The sequence below is a fragment of the Mustela putorius genome, unplaced genomic scaffold (assembly GCF_011764305.1).
Source record: "Mustela putorius furo isolate JIRA1106 unplaced genomic scaffold, ASM1176430v1.1 tig00003845_pilon_pilon_pilon, whole genome shotgun sequence".
NCBI classification, from domain to species: domain Eukaryota; kingdom Metazoa; phylum Chordata; class Mammalia; order Carnivora; family Mustelidae; genus Mustela; species Mustela putorius.
This window is the reverse complement of record NW_025421998.1, coordinates 53,475,141-53,499,091: the sequence shown is the minus strand read 5'-3', so window position 1 is coordinate 53,499,091 and position 23,951 is coordinate 53,475,141. Positions and strand designations below refer to the sequence as shown.

Sequence of the window (23,951 nt, the reverse complement as noted above, 5' to 3'; positions counted from 1 at the left end):
AGTTTAACTTGGGATCGTGTTGTAACATAGGATGTCCCATACCCCTTCCTTGAAAGTTGTTTTCGGGAATTATTTCTATGTTTGTTTTCTACAGCTCTATTGAAGCCTAAGTGATATACAAAAACCCACACATATTTAATATCTGTTATTTTATAGTAATTCCAAACTGCTGGGTTTAAGAATCCATTATTTGTACTTTTTAGCTCCTTTGGGGGTGCTCAATAATGGAGACTAATTAGATACTGTGGTTGTAAAATTGGTTTATTAAAGAAAATGTAATGATACGTGAAATGAGCAGTGCTGCATTTGAGCACTTCTCGTAAGTTCCCATAATGCTGATTCCCTCCGAGAAAAAAAAAAAAGATTCTGGAGGCCGCTGGGGATCCTGGGTTTGAATCCTGAGACGTGGGGTACCTTCCCAGTTCTGTATAGCTGGGCAAAGGACAGCACTCCCTGCCCTGTGTCCCGCCCTCAGAATCCAAGATTAGATTTTTGGCGCTCCTTTGAGTTTGTCTCTTTTCTTCTTGTATTCTCTCCTTTGAGTCTGCCTCTTTTCTTCTTTTCCTTGTATTCTTTTTTCCAGAACAGTCCAACTACTCTTCACCAGTTCCGAGCAGGATTTAAGACTGTGGGTTCTGGCGTCCAAGGGCTGAGGGGGCCCTTACCTGCTCAGTGATCCTGTGCCACGATATCAGTCCCCCATCCCCTCACCTGGGAAGCCCAGGATCCCTTCCTTAGGGTGGTGAGTAGAGTCGATGAGCCCCTCTGCACTGGTGCTGGTCCCAGGAAGATGACTTCCGCTAGACAGGAAGTGTTAAATGCCACGAGTGTTAAATGCAGCACCCAGCAGTTTCCTGAACCACGCACTGGTGTCTCCGTTTTGTTTTGTTTGTTTTTTACTTTGCCTGGTGAGTGCATTTTGTTAGGTTGCTCATGTCTTTAAAGTTTTATCTCTAACTGGAGAGGCTACTCTCTAAGGCGAAAGGCAATATCAAACCCAACCTAAACCAGCCATCTTCAAGAAGAGTTTCCAGTCACTGAAAAGGTAGCCTCCCTGGTCTCTGACACAACGTCCAGAGAAAGGAGCAACTGAGGACGGGGGAGGGGGGCTCGGGGGGGTGGGGGGTGGGCGGCGAAGAGGTGAAAGGCAACCCAGCTCCGCCTCCCAGAGCCAGTGGGACAAGGCAGATGTTGTAGCTGGTTCTGGAGAGGCCAGAAAAGCCACAAAGCTGTGATTTGGAGGGAGTGATGCCTCTGTTTGACTGACTTCAACTTTGGGCTTAACACCAAGTCCAGGTTTATAGGCAGCTATTGTAACTTGAACCTTCTTTCAAGGTGAAGGGGATTCCTAAAGTTTATCTAACCGCAAAAACTCTGGAAAGCGGAATTCTACCGCTTTTTGCAATTCTGCTCTTCATCTGATTAATCTACACAGGGAAAGAAATGCATGATGAACGGTGTATTAGTGTGCATGCACAGGAAGGGCAGGCTGAAGAACAGGGGAGGATGTTAACAGCCACGGGGGTCTCCCCTCCTGTCGGAATAGAGACTTAAGCCGGTTAGAGGTGTAGGCAGTTTCAGGATAAATTTGATTGGATTTGCTTCTGTCCTGACTTTTAAAATGACTACAGTACTTCTCAGGAGGAGGAGATTTCCCCCAAATTTGCAGAATTTCTACTGCACAAGGCTTTCTACTTTTAAAATTCATATTGAGCAATCCTCATTTGTATTTCAAAAACAAAACAGTGCTCAAAGTCAGTAGGAAAAACACTGCCAACATACCCCTAGCAAAGGGTTGCTTATTACTCTTCACACTGTCCCCACCATTTCTAAAACTCAGGGACTCACTGAAGAGATCAGTCTTCATGTACAGCCGTAAAGTAACTTTCCCCTTTGAGGGGGCATTTTTCCTGATCAGATCAGCAAATGCTAGTAAAATACGCCATTCATCTGTTGCCAGATCTTGCCGCAAGCTTTGGATTGAAGAAGCAGAGGCATCGGGAAGTTAATGAATTTCATGGAAAAAAGCTGATGCTATTCACCTTACAGAATTATTCAGTTGTGCCGTATCCACAGGAGAGAGAACTTTAGCTTGTCAGGCGGCCGATATGCTCAGAAAGAATGGGTCCTCCACCTTGCTCGGATCCCAGTGCAAATCTCACTCTGCAGTCAGAGTCTCACCTTTTCACGTCCCTTCTGTGATTTCTGCTTTCTTCAGCCCCAGCTCCCCTGGGTGTCTGTTACTCACTTTGAGTCAAGAACCAACACCACGGGGCCCCTGGGTGGCTCTGTGGGTTAAAGCCTCTGCCTTTGGCTCGGGTCATGATCCCAGGGTCCTGGGATCGAGCCCCGCATCGGGCTCTCTGCTCCGCGGGGAGCCTGCTTCCTCCCCTCTCTCTCTGCCTGCCTCTCTGCCTGCTTGTGATCTCTGTCTGTCAAATAAATAAATAAAATCTTTTAAAAAAAAAGAACCAACACCACCACCGATCTTGCAACACCCGTCTCTCCCAACTTTTCCAGGGATACCCAGGGCGCCTTTCCTTCTCTCCCTCCTCACCCCACATGCCCCCATCTGCACTCCCAAACCTGAGGCGTGAGGAGTGTATGCTGACACCAAGGTGATACTTCACGAGTGAGTGTAGTCACCGGCCAGCTGTCATTTAGTTCAACACCAGGTAGCAGGAAAGTAGTGCAAAGCTTTCCTCACACACAGGCAGCGCACACCCCTGGGGGCCAGTTGCGTCCTGCTGGAAGAGCGTATGTCCACACACACGACACTGCTTGCCTTTCACGAATCCTTTCCTCGGGGGCGAAAGGGGGTCACCTTGGAAAACGACCTCACCTTCAGCAAATAAGGTCAAGAACTGAGAAGGGCCTAAATGATGCAGCCACCATTCAGTCCTGATGTTGAAAATTCTAACTAAGGAAACGATTGAGTTAGTGCCCATTCAAAAAAAAGGTAAAAGCTTTTTCTGACCTCTGCAGACGAGGCACCACACATTTTTAGAAGAAGACAGACACATTGCACTCTGAATGATAATTCGGGAAGGTGGGAAAGTTAAATAAGCACAGGGCACTGAGACGAAATCATCTGGCTGAGCTGTTTGCAGGCACCATTCCGCTCAACAGACAGGGGGCTTAAGCACTTTTAAAATTCGTCTTTGACAATCGGCATCCTATAGGAGGCGTCATGACACCGTGAGATAGAGCCTAGCACCTGCCAGGACGGCTTTGGACGTAAAAGGATGCAAGTCCTGCCTCATCCAGCAGATGTCAATGGTCACTGGCGGATCAAAGCTCCGTCTGCTTCACTAGCTATTCGTCAGGTGGCACCTGACTTGGCAGGACAAAGTCTGCACCGGGAAAGCAAAGGCAAGAAACTTAAAGAAGCACCATGCCAAACACACTAAGAAAAACCATGCTACTTCCTAGCCTTGGGTTCCTCCCCTTTGAGAAATTAATATGAAGCTGAGAAGCACACTGGTCTTCAGCAAACCCCTCATGGGTTCAAATGAACTGTTTAAAACATAATTATGAAGGGAACATACTGATTCTGTAATAAATTGGTATTTTGCACCCTTCTCACAATGAGGAGGAGAAAAAAACAAGGTCCTGTATAATTCCAGTAACGCAGTGACCCTGGAGAGAGCTTGAGAAATGTGTGGTTTAAATAACTGTCACTATTAATTGTCATATTTAATGTGTTTTCAGATTTTGAAGTACAAAGTATTTCTGGCAGACTTTATCTGATGCTAGTGGTAAGTCTCCATTTAAGTGGGGCTCCTTTGGCTCTTCAGGAAAACGCAGTGAAGGGGGAAAGCAGGGGCTCACACAGAAATTAACCTCTTCTGGGAGTGTCTATGATTCCACTTACCTACTCATGAGCACAAATTTATATCCCTTTCCCCCAATTTAAGAAGCATTTTGCAGTGCCTCCTGACCAGCGGGAAAACATGAAAATCACTTAAAAAAAATCAAATGATACATTCCTATTTTTCACTCTTTAGCCAGAAAGCCATTGTTTTAAAGGTCCAGGGAAGTGCATCCAATGTTGAGTATTGAGACGGGCAAAAGAAAAACTTTCTGGATGTGAAAAAAACATCCAGAAACAGAAGCAATCTTTTTTTTTTTTTTCCATTTTTAAAAAAGATTGTACTTATCTGACAGAAGGAGAGAGCAAGCACAGCAGGGGGAGTGGCAGGCTGAGGGAGAGGGAGAAGCAGGCTCCCCACTGAGCAGGGAGATGAGCTGTGGGGCTCAATCCCAGGACCCTGGGATCATGACCCAGGCTGAAGGCAGATGCTCAGCTGCCTGAGCCACGCAGGCGCCCCTTTTTTTCATTTCTTTACAGAAATGTTTTAGGTGTGTGAAAAAAGGAGAAAGGAAGTAGAAGTATTTGAATGTCATAAAGGCTTTATGATATATACAGGTTTTAGGTGCCGCATATCAGTTCCGCATCTAAGTAGATTAATGGACATTTCAGAAAAGACAATAAACCTCATTACAATACAGCTATCCATAAAAATAAGAAATGAGCAATAACACTAGTTGCCCACAAATAATTAGGTAAGTGTGCAAACATGCCCAGATTTTTTTTTTTTTCAAGATTTTATTTGTTTATTTGACAGAGAGATCGCAAGTATATCCCAGGACCCTGGGATCATGACCTGAGTCTAAGGCAGAGGCTTTAACTCACTGAGTCACCCAGGCACCCCCATGCCCAGATTTCTAACTATCTGGCCACAACAGATATTCAACAAAATTTGAAAGGATTCTTTGGAGAAGTGACAGTTATGCTCTTGGGATGAAGGGAGGTCAGAGGGGGTTGTCTCTGCTAACAAAACACTTTCAACGGGAAGCAGTCCTCATTCCTTACATAGCCCCGATTCTATTTTTGGCTCCGAGAATCACTTTTCATGTCTGACCCATGCTAGCTGTATCGCTCAGTGCACTCGGAAGACAAACCGCTCTGGGCAATGTCCGCAACCACCACCTTTCCAAGCTATCTAGTCATGAGGCGCGAGATACCAATAAATTTTCATTTCCAGGAAGCCTCAATGATACCTTTATGTTTGCATTCCTTTTCCGTCTGAGTTGGGAAGTGCACTGGAAGTGCTTTTTTAAACCTCAGGCAACCATTTTAAAATGTAATTGGATGTGCAAATTTCATTACAGTCAAATGACAAACCTAATTTATAGAACATAAATCCATAAAACAAAGAAGCAGATGCATTATTTGACTTAGTGACTGCTGATTTTTCACCCATCCATACCATAATGAGAAAAAATATCACAATCCATTGCCTTGCTTTGTTAAGATCAAGCCCAGCATGACTATGGGTGGCTGCTTTTTTGTTTGTAGATTTGAAGGATTCGTATTCAGCAAACCCTATTATGATTCAAGGAAGTAATGATCCTGGCTTTCAGGTGATTTAGTCTATAGACCGCTGGTGTGCTGCGTGTGCTGCCTGTGGGCACAGACATCTCAACCTGATACAAAAAGGTCAACCACCACATTCCATAGAATGAAAACCAAGATGATCTTATCTCTAATAAAAGGGATAGGAGATGCATTGTGGAAGTTACTTCTTTCTTGAGGACGTTTGGTCCAAGTGAGTATGCGTGTGTGTATGTGTGTGCACACGCGTGTGGGAGACAGAGAGACAGAGGGATTCAGAGGCTGACTCGGCATACCTCAATTCCCTTGGTTTCCTCAATGAACCTCCTGCTGACTGAGACCAGAGCCTCCTGCGGCCACTCATGAAACCAGTCAATAGCCGTGCAGTTAACTATGGCTGGGAACTTCCGAGCTCTCCCTCTCAGCGTGTGACCAACAGGAGAGAAACACAGAATGATCTGTGGAGACACGGGGGCAGGGCAGAAAGGGGAGGGTGAGGAGTGAGCCAAGAATTACATCGCAGTCCTAGACAATGAAAGCAAGGAGCGTAGCTAAGCATGACATGGAGCTATCCTAAAGCCCTAGAGAGGGGGAAGCGCCCTCCTTGCTAACCAAAGGATAAATCTGCCGCAGGTGGCTGCCCCTCTCGAACACTCAGAAACACAGCCGAGTACTTTCCTTCCAGCTGGTCCCTCTCCTTTTTTAAAAAGCATTTTGGATCATCATTAAGAGTTAGAAACGTATTCTTTTCTATTACCCAAGGAACAGAATAGCGATAGACCACAAATATCCAAACCAATATCCAAACCAAATCACCATGATACAATTATACCAATACTTTCACTTTCTGTCTCCTTCCATTCTGTAATTTATTAGGTCCAGTAAAACTTTGTTGTTTACTTAAAAACAATTTGTATCATCCTGAAGGTTTACTTTGTTTTTATTTAAAATAAATCCACTTGCATTCTTCCCTTTTTCAAGGGAATAAGAGATGCAGTTTATACATGCTTCCAGCGAGAACATTTTAAGTTTCTGGTTTCAAAGTGAAGTTCAGTGCATTTGATGATTTAAGAGTTAGTTTACATCTGATTATGTTTCCATACTCTCTGTCGTGATGCAAGGGTTCTATCTGGCAGGAGCGCCTGAGCTGGGCTGTGGCGGGGTCCACAAGCTGAGGGTGGGGTGATGAAGGGCTGTGGGGGTCTGAGGGTCCTGTCTGGGCATCTCTGAGGGTCACACGGCTCTCAGATGAGACGCCCTATGTGAAGAGGCAGCACAAGGAGGGGCTCAGGAAGCACTCCTTTCCTCCTCTCCCTTCCCTCCTAGGTTCCCATGGACTCGACAACACTGGGGCTAATAGTGACACCAGCTGGGCTAAGGTGTGAGAGTGCCAACCGTCCTGCTTTCCTCTTCTTTAGAAATGGCACAGACTTGAGAGAAAACAAAGCTTGGAAGTCTCTCAACTCAGTCTCTAACCCTTTGAGATGGGGCAACCAATGAAATGATTTTTCAAAAGGCATGGTATTTTTTTCTTAGAACATTTTAAAAATTCACATCCTAAAAATCTCCAGCATATAGGAAGCCATATAATATCTTATTTAACATGTGTTTTCACTATGTTTATTTTATATACTATGGCTCTTGAAAAACTTGACAGCTAAATCCTAATATTTGAAATGTTTAACAATACATAAGCTGACGGATCATGTATTCATTACACGCCAGTCTAGTTACAAACTACATACTTGCTCTAAGAGTGCATGTACTGGGTTAATGAACTTCAGTTACAATGTAGATTTTTCACTTCCATCACAGTTCTTAGGTTTACCCCACCAGCTTTCCTTTCTCCCCGGACTTAAATATTTCTTTCTGTCCTAGAGGTTTGGTTTCCACACCTAATTTCTCTCTCATTCCTGGCAATTTTAGAAGCTTCATTTATAGATAATTACAGCCAAGGCAAAGGGGGGGGGGGAAGCATCCTTTGAGATCTTAAATATTTCCATCTTTTCTAAACTTACTGCATTTCCCTTCTTGTTACTGGCACACTATCAGGTCTGTGGAAATTGTTAGAAAACAAAGTATCTGAACCATGTGTGTTTAAGCCTCAAGGAAAAATACTTTGAGTTAATATAGTGACATAACTTCATTACTGAAAGATAATACAGATTCCTCATTGAAAGAATTATTTTTCTTCCCTACAATTTTACAGCTGAAGACATCTTTCCCTGTGTTATTTATTATGGCTTAAATAAGGATCCTCGTAATGCCAGCTACATTTTACGCAGAGGGCGGTTGGCAGGACATCAATGATTCTCAAAGGATTATGAGGCGCCGGTTAGAAAAGCAAATTCTTGGATCCAATCTAGACTTAAGGAATCAGAAACTCTGGATGGGGCTGGGCAGTTTGTTTTCAACAAGACCTCCAGGTGACTCAGACACCCGCCATTACAACCTTCTAGTTGAAAATTTTCTATGGGAATATTTTAATGAAACACTTACCATTTTCAGTGCTCCTGTAGTGGGTGAATACCATAGAATTTTAGTCTCTTTCTATACAGAGAGTGAAAATGAAAAACTGAGAGGATTTTAAATAAATTAGATAATCATGGATAACCTAAATTCTATCCTTTAAAACAGGCCTTGGGAACTAATTTACAGGAAATGCTCGGTTATTAGTACTTCCTATGAAGGGAAAGGCCAAAACCACACCAAACTTGAGTTGTGCAAGTACTGACCCAATGCATTACTCAGTAATTTCTAGTTTTGCTAGAAATCTAGCACAGATTTTCTCCTGCCATCCAGCTTCCCTGATAGTAGTCCTATGTGAGATTTTTCTGAGAGCCCATCCTAATGTCTGGAGATTGGTGGTTATTCTGTTCTTTTCTAAAATGGTCTCCACGTTTATGGTGATCATGGGATGGAATGCCAACCCTGCAACCTGTTCACAGGTAATGTAAGAACAGTCACATTTCTTAATTATACTGAACTGCCTGCATCTCCAAAATGATCAGTTACCTCCCTGCGTCCCCAGGAAAACATACTGATATATATGAAAGCCCTCCTCACACCCGCTGAAGCATGAATAGAGCTCCATCAACTCCATGCTGTGTTACTTAAAAAAAAAAAAAAAAAAAAGTTTCCACAATTACAGGTAAATAAACTTGAGTGGTTACCTCGAGGAATGTTACAATGGGGAAAAATCATCCTGGATAATTTTGCTATTGTATTTCTCTTAATTTCAGGAGATTAAAATAGCAGAGGATTTTTAAGAAATAAAAACAGAGATTTTAAAAAAGGGTGTTTGGTTATCTCTTATTCACTTTTTCAGGCTTACCGTGGTATAACTGACAAAATTCTAAGGTAGTTCAAGTGTACAACGTGATGATTTTATATACCTAGACAGTGTAAAAGAACTCTCCCATCACGTCAATTTACACATCCATCAACCCATATGTTTATTCTCTGTTATCACTGTTGTTGAGGACATTTAAGTTCTACTTTCCTAATACATTTCAGTGACACAATACAGTGCTTTCAACTGTAGTCACCACATTATGCGGTAGATCCCTAGATCTTACTCATCTTGTAACTGAAAATTTATGCCCTTTTACCCACTGGTGCTTATTTCCCCTACTCCCGGGCAATATCCCACATGGAGGGGATGCCATATAGTTTTTCACTTTCCCTGCCTGGCATATTTCGCTTTGTGTAATGCCTCGAGATTTACCCATGCTGTTCCAAATGACAAGATATCCTTCTTCTTTTTTTTTTTTTAAGATTTTATTTATTTATTTGACAGACATCACAAGTGGGGGGTGGGGAGCAGGCTCCCCGCTGAGTAGAGAGCTTGATGCGGGACTCGATCTCAGGACCCTGAGATCATGACCTGAGCCGAAGACAGAGGCTTAACCCACCAAGCCACCCAGGCGCCCCAAAATATCCTTCTTTTTTAAGGTTGAAAATAGTCCTTTCTATTTGTGTCCAGGTGTGTGGGTGCACGTGTGCGTATCTCTCATCTTCTTATGCCCGTTGTCCACTGACCGACCCTTGGGCTGTTTTGGTACCTTGGCTACTGTGAATAATGGTGTTGTGAATACAGGAAGGCAGGTACCTCTATGAGATAACGGTTTTGTTTCCTTTAGTTCGATCCCTTGAAGTAGGATTACCGGATCACAGGGTACTGCGACTGTCAGTTTCTTACGGACCCCGCTACTGTTCTCCAGAGTGGCTGCACCAGCTGACACTCCTGCTAACACTGTACCGGGGCACCCTTTTCTCTACACCCTCGTCAGCATTTGTTACTTCTCATTTTTGGTGACAGCCATTCTAAAAGGTGTGAGGTGAAAACTACCAGAAGCATCTTTCACAGAGCTAGAACAAACAATCCTAAAGTTGGTACAGAACCACAGAAGACCCTGAAGAGCCAAAGCAATCTTTAAAAAGAAAAGCACAAAGCTGGAGGCATCACAGTTCTGGACTTCAAGTTATATTACAAAGCTGTGATGATCAAAACTGTATGTAACTGGTATAAAAAGAGACTCGGGTCAGGAGAACAGAACAGAAGATCCAGAAATGATTCCACAATGATATGGTCAATTATTCTTTGACAAAACAGGGAAGAAGATGCAATAGGAAAAAAGCAGGCTCTTCAACAAATGGTGCTGGGAAAACTGGCCAGCAGCGTGCAAACAAGTGAAACTGGACCACTTTCTCACCCCATACAAAAAGTAAGTTCAAAACGGATTAAAAACCTAAATGTGAGACCTGAAACCGTAAAAATTCTATAAGCAAACACAGGTAGCAACTTCTTTCTAGATATGACTCCTGAGGCAAGGGGAAGAGAAGCAAAAAGAAACTACTGGGACTTCATCAAAATAAAAAGTTTCTGTACAGAGAAGGAAACAACCAACAAAACTATATTAAAAAAAAAAAAAAAGGTAAGCTATGAAATGAGAGAACATATCTTCAAATGATTTATCCAGTAAAGGGTTAGTATCCAAAATACATCAAGAACTGATCAACTCAGCACCCAAAAAACCCAAATAATCCAATTAAAACAGGGGCAGAAAACATGAATGGACATTTTCCCAATGATACCCAAATGGCCAACAGACACATGAAAAGAAGCTCAATGTCATTCATCATCAGGGAAATACATATCAAAATTAAAACGAGATAGCACCTGAAGCCTGTCAGAATGGCTACAATCACCTACACAAGAAACAACAGGGGTTGGGGGCACCTGGGTGGCTCAGTTGGTTAAGCTGCTGCCTTTGGCTCAGGTCGTGATCTCGGGCTCTCTGCTCAGCAGGAAGCCTGCTTCCTCCTCTCTCTCTGCCTACTTGTGATCTCTCTCTCTGTCAAATAAATTAAAAAAAAAAAAAAAAAGAAACAACAGGTGTTCACAAGGATGTGGAGAGGGCAATCTTTCACACTGCTGGTGGGAATGCAAACGGGTACAGACACTCTGGAAAACAGTATGGAGATTCCTTAGAAAGTTAAAAATAGAACTACCCTATGGCCCAATAATCACACTACTGGTATTTACCCAAAGGATACAAAAAAAAGATTTGAAGGGATACATACACCCTCATGTTTACAGCAGCATTATCGACAACATCCAAATAGAAATATCCCAAGTGTCCATTAACTGCTGAATGGGTAAAGAGAATGTGATATACATGCACACACGTGCACACACACGCGCACGCACACACACACACACACACACACCCTGGAATATTACTCAGCCATAGAAAAGAATGAAATCTTGCCATTTGCAATGACACGGATGGAGCTAGAGCATATAACGCTAAGTGAAATAAGTCCAACAGAGAAAGACAAATATATGATTTCATTCAAAGGTGGAATTTAAGAAACAAAACAAATGAGTGAAGGAGAAAAAAAAAGAGAGCAAAGCAAGAAACAGACTCTTAACTGGGAGAAGTGATGGTTTCCCAAGGCGAGGTGGTGGGGGGATGGGTTAAATAGATGATAGGGGTTAAGGAAGGCATTTATTATCCTGATCACCAGGTGTTGATGTATGGAAGCACTGAATCATTATACTGTACACTGGAAACTATTTCTACACTGGATGTTAACTAGAATTTAAATTTTAAAAAACGTTAAAAAACAAACAGAAAACAACAAAAGGTTTGAGGTGTTATCTCATGTTGGTTTTGATTTGCATCTCTTGGTTATGAGTAATGCTGAGTACCTTTTCACACATGTGTTGGCCATCTGTGTACCTTCTTTGAAATAAGGAGTATTCAGGTTCTTTGCCCATTTTTCAATTGGGCTATTTGGTTTCTTGCTATTGAGTTTTATGAGGTCCTTGTATATTTTGGATATTAACCTCCTACTGAATGTGTAGTTGGCAAATATCTTCTTCCATTCATTAGGTTGCCTTTTCATTTTGCTGATGGTTTCCTCTGCTGAAGAGAAGCTTTTTAATTTGGGGGAATGGAATGGCTCAGTTGGCTAAGCCTCTGTCTTCCGCTCAGGTAATGATCCCAAGATCCTGTGACTGAGGTCGACATGGGACTCCACACTCAGTGTGGAGTCTGCTTCCCCCGCTCCCTCTGCTTCTCCCCCTGCTCAAGCTTTCTTTCTCTCTCAGATAAATAAAATCTTTTTTTTTTTTAAAGAAACTTTTTAGTTTGATACAGTTCTACTTGCTTATTTTTGTTGCCTTTGCTTTGGGTGTCAAATCTAAAAAATCACCACCAAGACCTCCTGCGAAGGAGACTGCCCCCTATGTTTTCTTCTAGGAGTTATAGATTGTCCTCCATTCAAGTCTTCTTTCCATTTGGGTTGATTTTTCTTATGTTTAAGATAGGGGCCCAGCATGTCGCCGCCCAATTTCCCAACACCATTTACTCAAAAGACTATTCTTTTCTCACTGTATAGTTTTGGCTTCTTTGTCAAATATTAATTAGCCATAGAAGTATGGGCTTATTTCTGGGTTCTCTATTCTGCCCCACTGATACATGTGTCTGTTTTTATGCCCATACCATACTGTTTTGATTATCATGGCTTTATAATGTAGCTTGAAATCAGGGAATATGATGCCTCCAGCTTTGCTCTTTCTCAAGACTGCTTTAGCTAGGTGAGACCTTTTTTGGTTGCACACAAATTTTAGGATTTTCATTTCTATTTCTGCAAATAATACACTGGAATCATGGTAAAGATGCAATGAATCTGTAGATCATTTTGGATAATATTGATACTTTAACAATATTAATTGTTCCAATCCACAAGCATAGGATATTTTTCAGTTTCTGTCTTCAATTTCTTGCTATATCATCTTAGTTTTTAGTGCAGAGATCTTTCATCCCCTTAAATTTGTCCCTGCTTTTTTAACTCCACTGTAAATAACATTGCCTTAAATTTCTCTGATAGTTCATTGTAAGTGTACTGAAAAGAAAATTTTTTTGTGTTGATTTAGTATCTTGAACATTGCTGATTTCATTTATTAGTTCTAACAGTTTTTTTGGTCAAGTCTTTAGAGTTTTCCATAAATCATGTCATCTACAAGTAGAGACATATTTTTTTCTTTTCTGATTTGGATGCCTTTCATTTCTTTTTCTTACCTAACTGTTCTGATTGAGACTTCTAGTACTAGTACTGTGATGAATAAAAGTGGTAAGAGTAGGTAGGTAACCTTGCCTTGTTCCAGATAGTAGAGGAAAAACTGTCAGTTTTCCACTGTTCACTCTGGTGTTGGCTGTGTGTTTGTCTTATATGGCCTTAATTACATTGAGGTATGTTCTGAGTTTGAGTTTGTTGTCTGAGGTGTATTCTCGGTTTGTTGAGTCTTCATCACAAATGAATGCTCTGTTTTCTCAAATGCTTTTTCTATGTCTATTGAGATGATAAGATTTTTATCCTTCATTTCGTTAATATGGTGCATCATGTGGATTGGTTTGTCGATGTTGAGCCATCCTCGAATCCCTGGAATAAATCCCACTTCGTCATGGGGTAGGGTTGCTTTAATATACTATTAAATTCAGTTTGTTCCTAGTTTGTTGAGGATTTTCTTATCTTTCGATCAAGGATATTGGCCTTGGTAATTTATTTTCTGGTGACATCCTTGTCTGCTTTGGTAGGAGGGTAATGTTGGCCTTGTAAAATGTTTCTACCTCTTCAATTGTTTGGAAGAATTTGAAGGATTAATATTCATTCTAATTTAAGTATTTGATAGACTTCACCAGTGAGAGCCATCTGGTCCTGTATAACTTACTTTTGAAATAACTTCACTCTTGTATGACAGGCATGTAAATTCTCATTTTATATTTTAGGAGGCCACTGGTTAGAATCTGAAGTACCAAGAGAAACCACAGAGGCCAGGGAGGCTTAACCAGCACTTCCCATTTCTAATGGAAACCCACACATGCAGAGTCAGCTATCTGAGCTCTTAGCTAGCCTCTTTCATCAACATAAATGATTGATTTAGTTGGCATCATGAACACCGGATCTGACTTTCTTGTTGATGAAAGGAAGAGTGCTCCAGATATCTGAGGAAAATGGAAATATTATACTTCTACCTCTACCGCTGTATAAACCAAAGAGGAAAGTCTAGATATCGAAGTATCCTAACAATTACACCCTTGGCTTTTTAGACTTGGATTTTGACCAGTCCTGTGGAAAACCGCTTACAGAAAAATTGTTTTTATGTGATTCCAGTGAGAAAATCAGCTGGATCCTACCATGAGAATATTGCCACCACTGCCCCAAAGGATCCTTCCAGTAAGAGCTATTCAATTTCCTACAAGAACAGAGCTAAGACTGCAGTAAGCTCACAGAGCTGGTTTTGAACCTTTAAGAACCATTTTAAATTAGGTGCTACACACAAACTCTGTGTACCTGAGTTCAGTCTGAGACTTCCTCTCCTTGAGACACTCCTGAGTTGGGATACTGGGGCACAAGAGCTCCCCGACTCCGGAACAGGTGCCATCTACCTGTAAGTACTGAAGATCATTGAAACATACACCTCCTCCCAAATAATCCCCGACAACTGCGGATAACCAAATTGGCTTAAGTTAGCTCCTAACAGTGGACTCAGAGAAAAGACTGCTAAGAAAATAAAGTTAAAGATGCCTCAGACAGCTGTGCTCTCTTCTAAAAGCAAATTCTCACAAGTAAGAAGCAAACCCTGAAATCACCATCTATGTACTTCTACAGCTCTAATATTTGGATGTCAGCATCTTGCTTTCGGAATCCATACCATAGAATTTTCTCCCCTTTTTCCCCCCTAACACAGGTATTAGGACTCATTTGCAATAACCCATTTTTCATTGTGCTTTGTAATATGTTTCAATTTCTTTTGGGTAAGATTCCATTGTAAGTACATATTTATTTGTATATCACTAACAGGACTCAGTCCATTTCCTCTTGTAATGGAAATTTGAATTGCTACTGTCACTCTGTATTTTTTTCCAGTTGATATATTCTCGGATAGAAGTAACCCTCCCACATATTTACTTCAGAAGCTTCTGTCCATAACTTAGGTTTGCATTTATCCTCTAAAGTCTAAGTATTTTTCAAGAGTGATAAGATCTGAGTCTTCTAGAGAGAACCCTCTTAGGAAGTTTAGCAGAAAAACTCTTCCCTTGTTTGACTGTTTTAGTATCATTTTATCAGCCTTTTAATTTCCCTTATCAACCACCATCCAAGAACCTTTTAATTTCAGTTATTTTTCATGAACTCCAACAGCACCTTCAACATATACACATTCAATACATTTTTATATTTTATTTTATTTTTAGGTAACACACAAAGACATAATTCATACTACCTTTTACTTATGTCTATTGATCAGTACTAATTTTTCTAAGAGATAGTATTTTACATTGGGGAGTTTTTGTTTTTTAGAAGGGAGGAAGAGGCAGAGGCAGAAGCAGGGAGAAAATCTTAAGCAGGCTCCATGCCCAGTTGTGGACTCGATCTCATGACTCTGAGACTGTGACCTGAGCCGAAATCAAGAACCGGTTGCTCAATTGACTGAGCCACCCAGGCACCCCTACATCAGGGAGTTTTCTTTCTTTTCTTTTCTTTCTTTCTTTCTTTTCTTTCTTTAAACAAAACTCTTCAATTCATAAAGAAACTGTATGTGTAATCCTAAAAGAGAGCCAGAAGCAAGTCCATTCCTGGGGAGTAAAGACAGTAGGAGTTCTGTTCCCCACTAGGTACCTCCTATTATAGGTTCCTGTCTACAAGGGGAATGTATTCCCTGGTCTCAGCTGCCCTGCTTGATGCCAGTGACTCAAGTGCCCCCATACTACTTTCCAGGCCGGTCTGCAGCTCCGTACACTTGTATAACAGTGTTCTGTTTTTATTTTCTCAAACAGCTATTTGGTGCCTAACGATCTACCCAAGAGGCCCAGAGCTGAACCACGAATGCAAAGTTTTTGGCCTGTGATCTGTGCTGCTCTGCTAGCGGTCGGCATTTCTGCTGGCATGAGGTGGTAAGGCCACACGCATATGCACGTACAAGCACGAGCCCCATACCATGCTGGAAAACCCCACACCCAACTGGAAGCAGAATGTGAAAAACATGGACCATGCTCCTTGGAATGTGAAGTTTCTTCAATTGAAATGGATAAATCCTTTAGTCTTGGAATAAGCCCTTCACTTTTGGTGTTAAAAATTTCTTTTATAGTATAAAATAAGGGAGATGATATCTATGAGAACAGACATCTTAGAGATTCTTCCCAATCCTTTTTCCACCTCACTGAAACCTTTCTCGTCCGGGCTTTTGTTATCCCATATACCCCTTCCTTCTCATACAGAGAGGTGTGAATGTATACTCAGTTCGTGAGGTTCAGGCTGGTCTTTCCAACAATGCAGTGGGCAGGGGCCGTCTCCTGCTTACTATCCTATGCCCAGGGACCAGCACACCACAGGCAATCAGCAAATACTTGCTGAGGCCCAGCAGACAGATCAAGGAGTCAACAGATGGCAATGTGAAATATTCTTCAGAGCAAGACGAAATTTTGACATCTGCATCCTAATTTGCTCTGAACCAGCACCTGGACCACTTCTCTTCTCACAGGTCACAATTTCCTCATCTAAGCCATGGGTTGGTGGTCAAAGGTGGCTTTAAACTCCGTCTCTGGTCCCACCCTCTTCTCCAGACTCCGATGGCTATGTTCAACTAAATCCTGTTCGTCTCTATTTGAATGCATAATGGGCATGTTAAGTTAACTTTAGGCAGAACTTTTTATTTATCCTCATCCACCAAACAAGTATAAGGCACACCTCCCCTCAGGTTCCCTATTTCAATAAATGATATGTCCTTTATCCTGTTTATTCAGGCCACAGACCCTGAAATCATCCCTGACTCTTTTCTTTGGCCCTACCTCCAAAAGACAAAAATGTTTTGCTGTTTTATGAAATTTCAAGAGCAGTGAACCTCAGATACAAAATACAAGGTCATGCCTTTCGTCTCTCTGATGTTCTTTCCATTCCTTTTATGTAAATAATATCAAAAAATGCAAAGGGAAGAGCTAGGGTACTATGTTCAGAGAGGTGTGGTCCTGATCAGCAAAACACTATCAGAAGGGCAGAGCCTGACAGGGCCTGGGATTGGGACTGGACGAGCTGTCCGTGAGAGTGGGACTGTCTTCCAGCAACTCAAGTATGAGCATGAAGGGCAGGAGGGATGGAAGACAGCACTCCTCCATGATAAAGCCATACTGGGTGGTCATTCACATGAAGGAAAGGAAGCTGGGGTCTTTGCTTGTTAACCCATGAAGATCTAGGACATTGACTTGACCACCATGCAAGGGTAAGAGGGTTTTGCAACATCTGATTTTCTGTCTGAGAAGAAGGAAGAGGGAGAAAGAACACAAGCCAGAATAGTAAGGAAAGCTCAACTAGGGCCTGAGGAAAAATATTATGAAAAGAAGAAAAATTTTAAAAAACATCCAGTAGATTTAAAGGAAGGTAATTCCACTGAGGTATCTAAGAACCTAAAAAAGAAAACTTACTTCACACTCTCAAAAGGCTAGAAGAAATGTTATAAAAACCCTGTAATAAGGAAACAGTCCAAGACTTAGGAGAAAAAAAAATAAAACAAGGGGATTTATGAAAGGACATATATGATAAAGTACAACAGCTCTTCCTAAAAATATCAAAAATATCTTAGGCCTATATATAATCCAATGTAACAATAAAAATCTTAATGATGGAAAGCTATAGGCATTCCCATTAAAATAAAAAATAAAACAGAGATGCTGTTTTATTTGGTACTAAATTTGATATGCAAAAATTATGGCTATTTTAATACACAGAAAATTAATTTTTAGAAAGGAAGAGTAAAAAAATTCAAAGATTATGTGACTACCTACTCAGCAAACTCTAAAGTACAAAATGCAAAACCTACTGGAGTGTTCAATGGACTGGCTGGTAAAACAAACAAACATCTACCCTTCCCTCTCTCCCTCCATCCAATGGCACTCTTATTGTCCACCATGACCTGTGAGAAAATTTGGCAAGATCAAAAAAATAATGTAAAATATTGAGAAAGGACTTCAGAAATGTGTAGAACATAAGAAGATAGCTAGCCGCTTTACTGAAGGTCAGTGAAGACATTCTGACCAAACGACAAGAGGTGCCACATTTCTGGAGAAGATCATCTGTTATAAAGGTATTTATTCCTCTCATATTCATTAACAAATCATGGGCAATTCTCATAAATTCCTAACGAGATGAGTGGAGCTTCTCAAAATGATTCTAAAGTTCAGACTGAGTAAAAAAGGCTAAGGACACTCATAAAAAGAGAATATTCACAATTTACACTGTCGAGGAACAAAACTTAAGTTTAAGTTATTAATAAAGCAGTATGGAAACATTTGATATTGTAGATACATGCATCACCTTCAGTTTAGTCTATATATTCTCATAGGATTTAAAAAAAAAATGTTTTTTAATGTGAGAGAGAGTGGGAGAGAGCCCGTGTGCTAGCGTGGGCAGAGGGTTAGGGCTGAAGGAGAGAGAGAATTTCAAGCGGGCTGCACACTCAGCTTGGAGCCCAACATGTGGCTCGATCCCATGACCCTGACGGCATGACCCAACCCCAAATCAAGACATTTAACCTACTGAGCCACCTAGGTGCCCCTCACAGGATTTTTTTTTAATGTTAAGCTGATTCCATAGTTCATCTAGTAAAGGCAGTAGCTAAGTAAATGCGGACAAGGAGGAAGATATTATTCTACTAGATTCCAGAATATAATTACAAAGGTACAATAAGAAAAGCGGTATGGTATTCATGCGGGCTGAGATGAACAGATTTATAAACATTAAGAGTCATAAAATAGAATACCATATATTTAGACATTTAGTTTATAATTATGAGACAGGGAGCATTTCAAATCAGTGGTAAAATATTATATAATATATGGTGTTTGGAGAATCCAGGGGTGGGGACAATAGAAAAGTCACCTTGTACTAAACACCACAATCCAGAGCTAACCATTCAAAGTATTTTAAGTTTATTTAAGTTAATTTAAATAGAATTCCGAATAATATTTTCAATAACCATGAAGTATAGAAATGTTTCCTTAAAAAAATGTGTATGTGTAAGACATAAAATCCATGGAAGAAAAAATAGATATTGTTTGGTAATATAAATATAAAAAAGAAGTCATTGTCAACAAAGTTAGGATTGTGATGAACTTTGACAAACACTGGCAACATGTAAAGTAGACAAGAACATTATGGGCACAGGAATATTATCCAGATATACAGAGTTCCTATAAATCAACAAAAACTGTAATGAACCAGTAGGAAATTTGGTAAAGGGCATACATGAATGAAGGTGTTCTACAAGTAGGTAACTAGAATAAAGTACATGGGAGTGAAATATTTCACTCCATACACCAAATTCTTGGAATCGTTTCATTTTTTGGCCCTCTACCCCCACCCTGGGGGAGGCTTCTAATAAAAAGGCCAAGAGAAGTATGAAGAAAAATGTGAGAGATGTGGAAATACACTTCAGTTTGGAATATATACTTTGCATGCATTTATATACCTACAGAAAACTGGAAAGAGATATACTAATACGCTTTTGGTAGTTACCTCCAGGCAATATAATTAAAGCCTAATTTCTTTTCCTCATATGGTTCTATATTTTTAAATTCTCTACAATGAACACATATATCTTACATCATCAGAAAGCATGCTTTCATTCTCTAAAATTAAAAAATCGTATGAGTATGTATGTGTACAAGCACACACACACACATGCTCCCTCAGTAGACATAGACATAACAAGATAGATGGGTATCTGTCTCCAGCAATCACAGGCTACTACATACATTAAGTGTTCCTTTCCCCATGGCATCAGATGGCCAAGAAAGGAAGGCAAGAAAGAAAAGTTCTTGGGTTAACTACGTATACAAACGTGAAGGAGAGAAGGCATTTGGCATTTATTCATTGGTTTTTTTCAGGCAATCCAAGGGCTCACATCTGATCATTAATGGGAACTGCTCTGTGGGATTCAGAGGTCACATTTTCATGCCAACAGGTTCTTACTGGCCTTGCATTCCAAATGGGATGTGGCTTTGGGTGGGGAGCATGGGTAATGGGGTGGCAACTACACATCATTGAGCTCGACCTGCCAGGTGTGCTCACCAACCCCATAATGCATTTAGCTTCCCATGTTGCCCAGTTAGGAACGTATGCAAGGGAAGGATCCACTCATCAGGAATTCGGAGTCCTTAGTACACATTGCTGAGTATCACAGTATATGAAACGAACACAGAGCAAGCCAGAATTCTTTAAAAACCCAGAGATGTGAGGGTAATATTTATGTATTGAAGAGAAAGACGTCGCCATTTTCTAGCAAAGAGATGACCCACTTTTATGCCATGGTGTTTCTCCCTCAGGGTAAGATGCTGACTACCACCCCTTCTCATGACGCAGCAACCTGAATGACAAGGCCAAGAAGGATGGGGACTGTTTGAGGGAGATGTCCTACTTCTCCTTAGCAGGAAACAAGCAAAAACAATACAAAACCCCCAAAACCTCTCCTACTCATTTTAGTAGAAAAGAGATTATTCAGTCAGTAATCCTGTGACAAGGTAGGGAAAATGATCCATATTGAACTCCAAGATAAAGTCTAGCGTGTACAGACGTAAATACTGAAAAGGGGCCTCAGAAATGAGATGAACTTAAAACTGGTCCCAGCTTTGGGAAGGCTTCCTGGACTGGAGTAAAAAAAAAAATGGGTGAGGGGAAAGACTGATGGATTTACTTATCTTTTAAAGACTTATTTATTTGAGAGAGAGAGAGAGGGAATACAAGTAGGGGGTGAGGCAGAGCGAGAGAATGTCAAACAGACTCCCTGCTGAGTGCAGAGCTCCATCCCAGGATCCTGAGATCATGACCTGAACAGAAACCAAGAGTCGGACGCTTAACCAATGGAGACACCCAGGCATCCCAAGACTGACGGGCTTCAAACAGTACAAAAATGTAAAATTTCTGTACATCCATCTGTACTGCATGAATATTAGTAAGTTCCGGGAGCAAAACCATGTAATTATCTCAATAGATGCTGAAAAGGAATTTAAAAGATACTTTCCTTGACAAGATATAGCCGATGTATAAGACCTAATAGTGAAATATCAGAAACATCCTTATTAATGTAAAAATGAAGACAAAATTTCCATGACCATAATTATTTAATGTTCAGTAGATTTACCAATGCAATGAGGGAGGAAAGTAGATAAATAGAATATTAAAAAAGACAAAATATTACCTGCAGGCTATGTGATAGCAACCAACTAACAGAAACTACCAGAAAGGCTGGTTATAAACGTTGTGGGTTTAAAATTAAAAATCAATAGCTCTCCTATATACAAAAAAATACACCATCAGAAAACCTTAGGAAAGAAACTTTCCTTCTAGAGAAAACTTTAAATAACGAAGATTAAGTTCTCCCAAATATAAAATAAGCCATCAGCATAATTTCAATCAAAATTAAAATGGAATGTATTTAGAATTGGAAAAAAATGACCCTGATATTTTTCTAGATGTGTAGACATGTGAGAACAAAGAAAAACTAGACAAGAACAGTGGGATATTTAATATAAGAATGTGTAATAAAACCTTAATAATTTATACAGTACAAGGCTGGGACTGGTAGTACAGAGACTTAACAAGAAAACAGAGGATCTAGAAATAGACCAGGTAGGACGTATAATAAAAGTTTATTACTCTAAATCAGTACATAAGAAAACATGGTGTTAAGATGAAAAGTCACTATTTTGGAAAAAAATAACCTGAAACCTCTCTACTCCCTCTATATCATATATGATAATAGATATATTCTAGATATAGTCAAGTTTTCAACGGAAAGCACAGAGGTACTGGCATGATGGGTTCTGTGGCTATCTCAAAATACATTTCTAATTTTATTCATAAAGGTCATGTGATGAGATAAGCAAATCCACTTCCTCTGACTCCTTGGGAGGCAGAGGTGGCAGGTGATACACAGGGCCAGCTTAGGGTCTGCGGAGGAAGCCTTGGTTTCCTACCAGAGCGCCCCAAGGTTGCCCACCCCCTCCTTCCTGCGAATACAGACCCCACTGCATGCGTGTGGCGCTCACGAGGCAGGCAGCACCGGGGAGAGCACTGGCAGAAGGGGCAGACCAGAAAGCACGGGTCTTTTAATTGTTGATATTTTATCTGCTGCCCAGTTGAGTTCTAAATGCTGCTAGTGACAAGTTTTATCATCCTGGAGAGGAAGACTCTGCTAAGAATTCACAAGCCCCTCTAAATCCATAAAGGAAAACACTGATCCAACTAATAAAAAACTTCAAGTTATAAACAAATTCGAACCATATATATACTTAAAAGATTAAATGATGATAGGCAAAATACACGTAGCACATATGTTAAGATGAACTGCATGGTATACAGTGAACTCTGATAAACGAAACCATGTGTAAGTCAATGCAAAAGTGGCCCTTCGGAGCTGAGCCTCCCAAGTTCCTCAGTGTCCTGCCTGTAGTCCCACACTCACAAGCCCACCCTGATTTAACAAGAGAGGGCTGAGACCCTGCCTGTGAGTAAGAAGCACGTCGAAGAACTGTCAGACGCATTTTAAAACTATTGGCTACATCTCTTGAACCTAGCAATACCCTTCCTAGGAATTTATCCCACAAGAAGCAAGCAAAGGTGTGTATAAAAGACATTGTAAAGGGCGCTTACTTTAGCTTCCCCCCAACCCAAAGTGACAGAGAGTGTGAGATTGAGCAGATGGGTAGGAGCAGAGGGAGAGAGAGAATCCCAAAGCAGGCTCCACACCCGGCTGGGAGCCTGACACGTGGTTTGACCTCATGACCCTGAGGTCATGACCTGAGCTGAAATCAAGAGTCAATGCTTAACTGACTGAGCCACCCAGGCAGCCTTGCATTATTTCAAACAATAGCTCTCAAAATTTTAGCAGGCCTCGGCATTGCCTGGAGGGCTAACTACAACATACATTGTGCATGCCGTGCAGAGTTTCTGATTCCACAGGTCAGGGGTGGGACTGCAGGACCCGCATTTTTAATACATTTTTTTAAAAGATTTTATTTATTTATTTATTTGACAGAGAGAGAGAGAGAGAGAGATCACAAGTAGGCAAAGCAGCAGGCAGAGAGAGAGGGAGAAGCAGTCTCCCTGCTGAGCAGAGAGCCCGATGCAGGACTCAATCCCAGGACCCTGAGACCATGCAGAGGCTTAACCCACTGAGCCACCTAGGCACCCCAAGACCTGCATTTTATTTTTATTTTTATTTTTTTTTAAGCAGAATGTTTTTGGGGTTTTTTTTTAGATTTTATTTATTTATTTGACAGAGAGAGATCACAAGTAGGCAGAGAGGCAGGCAGAGAGTGAGGGGAAGCGGGCTCCCTGCCAAGCAGAGAGCCCGATGCGGGGCTGGATCCCAGGACCCTGAGATCATGACCTGAGCTAAAAGCAGAGGCTTTAACCCACTGAGCCACCCAGGCGCCCCAAGACCTACATTTTAAAAACAGTTTCTAGGTGATGTTAATTTTGTTGCGCTGAGGAACAGACCTCGATAGTCAGTGATGTAGAGCATTACCATCTCATGTTCTCTTATTGTACTTGTTTTTGTATTTCATAAAGACAATGTGATCTAAATGTACCGCCCCGGAACACAGAGAAAACTCTGGCCTTGTTACGACCTGGCGAAAGTATTCTTAGTAACATGTTGATGGGGATAAAACTCTTTGGGCAACTGAACCATAAATTCTGATCTCACATCAGCCCAGAACTGCTCAGGAAGATTAATGTGGAATTTAAGAATAGAGCAGCCGAGCAGCTTACCAACACTCCTACCTCCAGGGAGAGGTGTATTCCCGGCTAACACGCTGCCCCATCCTCTTTTCCTGGGGGCTCCAGGCTCCCCTGCGGCCTGGGCTTGATGGACCCAGGATACTAGAAGTAGCAGTGAAGGGGACATTTGTCTAAGTTACTACCCATTTCTATACCAGGAAGCCAAATTTTGCCTTCAGTTAGCTTCCTGCCGGGAGGTGAGAGGCGC

The 23,951-nt window shown here is 41.2% G+C and overlaps 1 protein-coding gene across 2 annotated transcripts in view; it reads right to left on the bottom strand.

The window, feature by feature from the left end:
* The window catches only part of DNAH11 (dynein axonemal heavy chain 11), a 321,410-nt gene that overhangs the window by 112,589 nt on the left and 184,870 nt on the right, over window positions 1–23,951 (bottom strand). The window contains exon 55 of one of the 2 annotated variants that reach the window (XM_013051673.2): window positions 5,695–5,856. The exons of the other annotated variant lie outside the window; for it this stretch is intronic. Within the exon in view, the coding sequence (XP_012907127.1) occupies window positions 5,695–5,856 (162 nt within the window). The remainder of the gene's footprint in view (window positions 1–5,694; window positions 5,857–23,951) is intronic. 2 annotated transcript variants of the gene reach the window in all.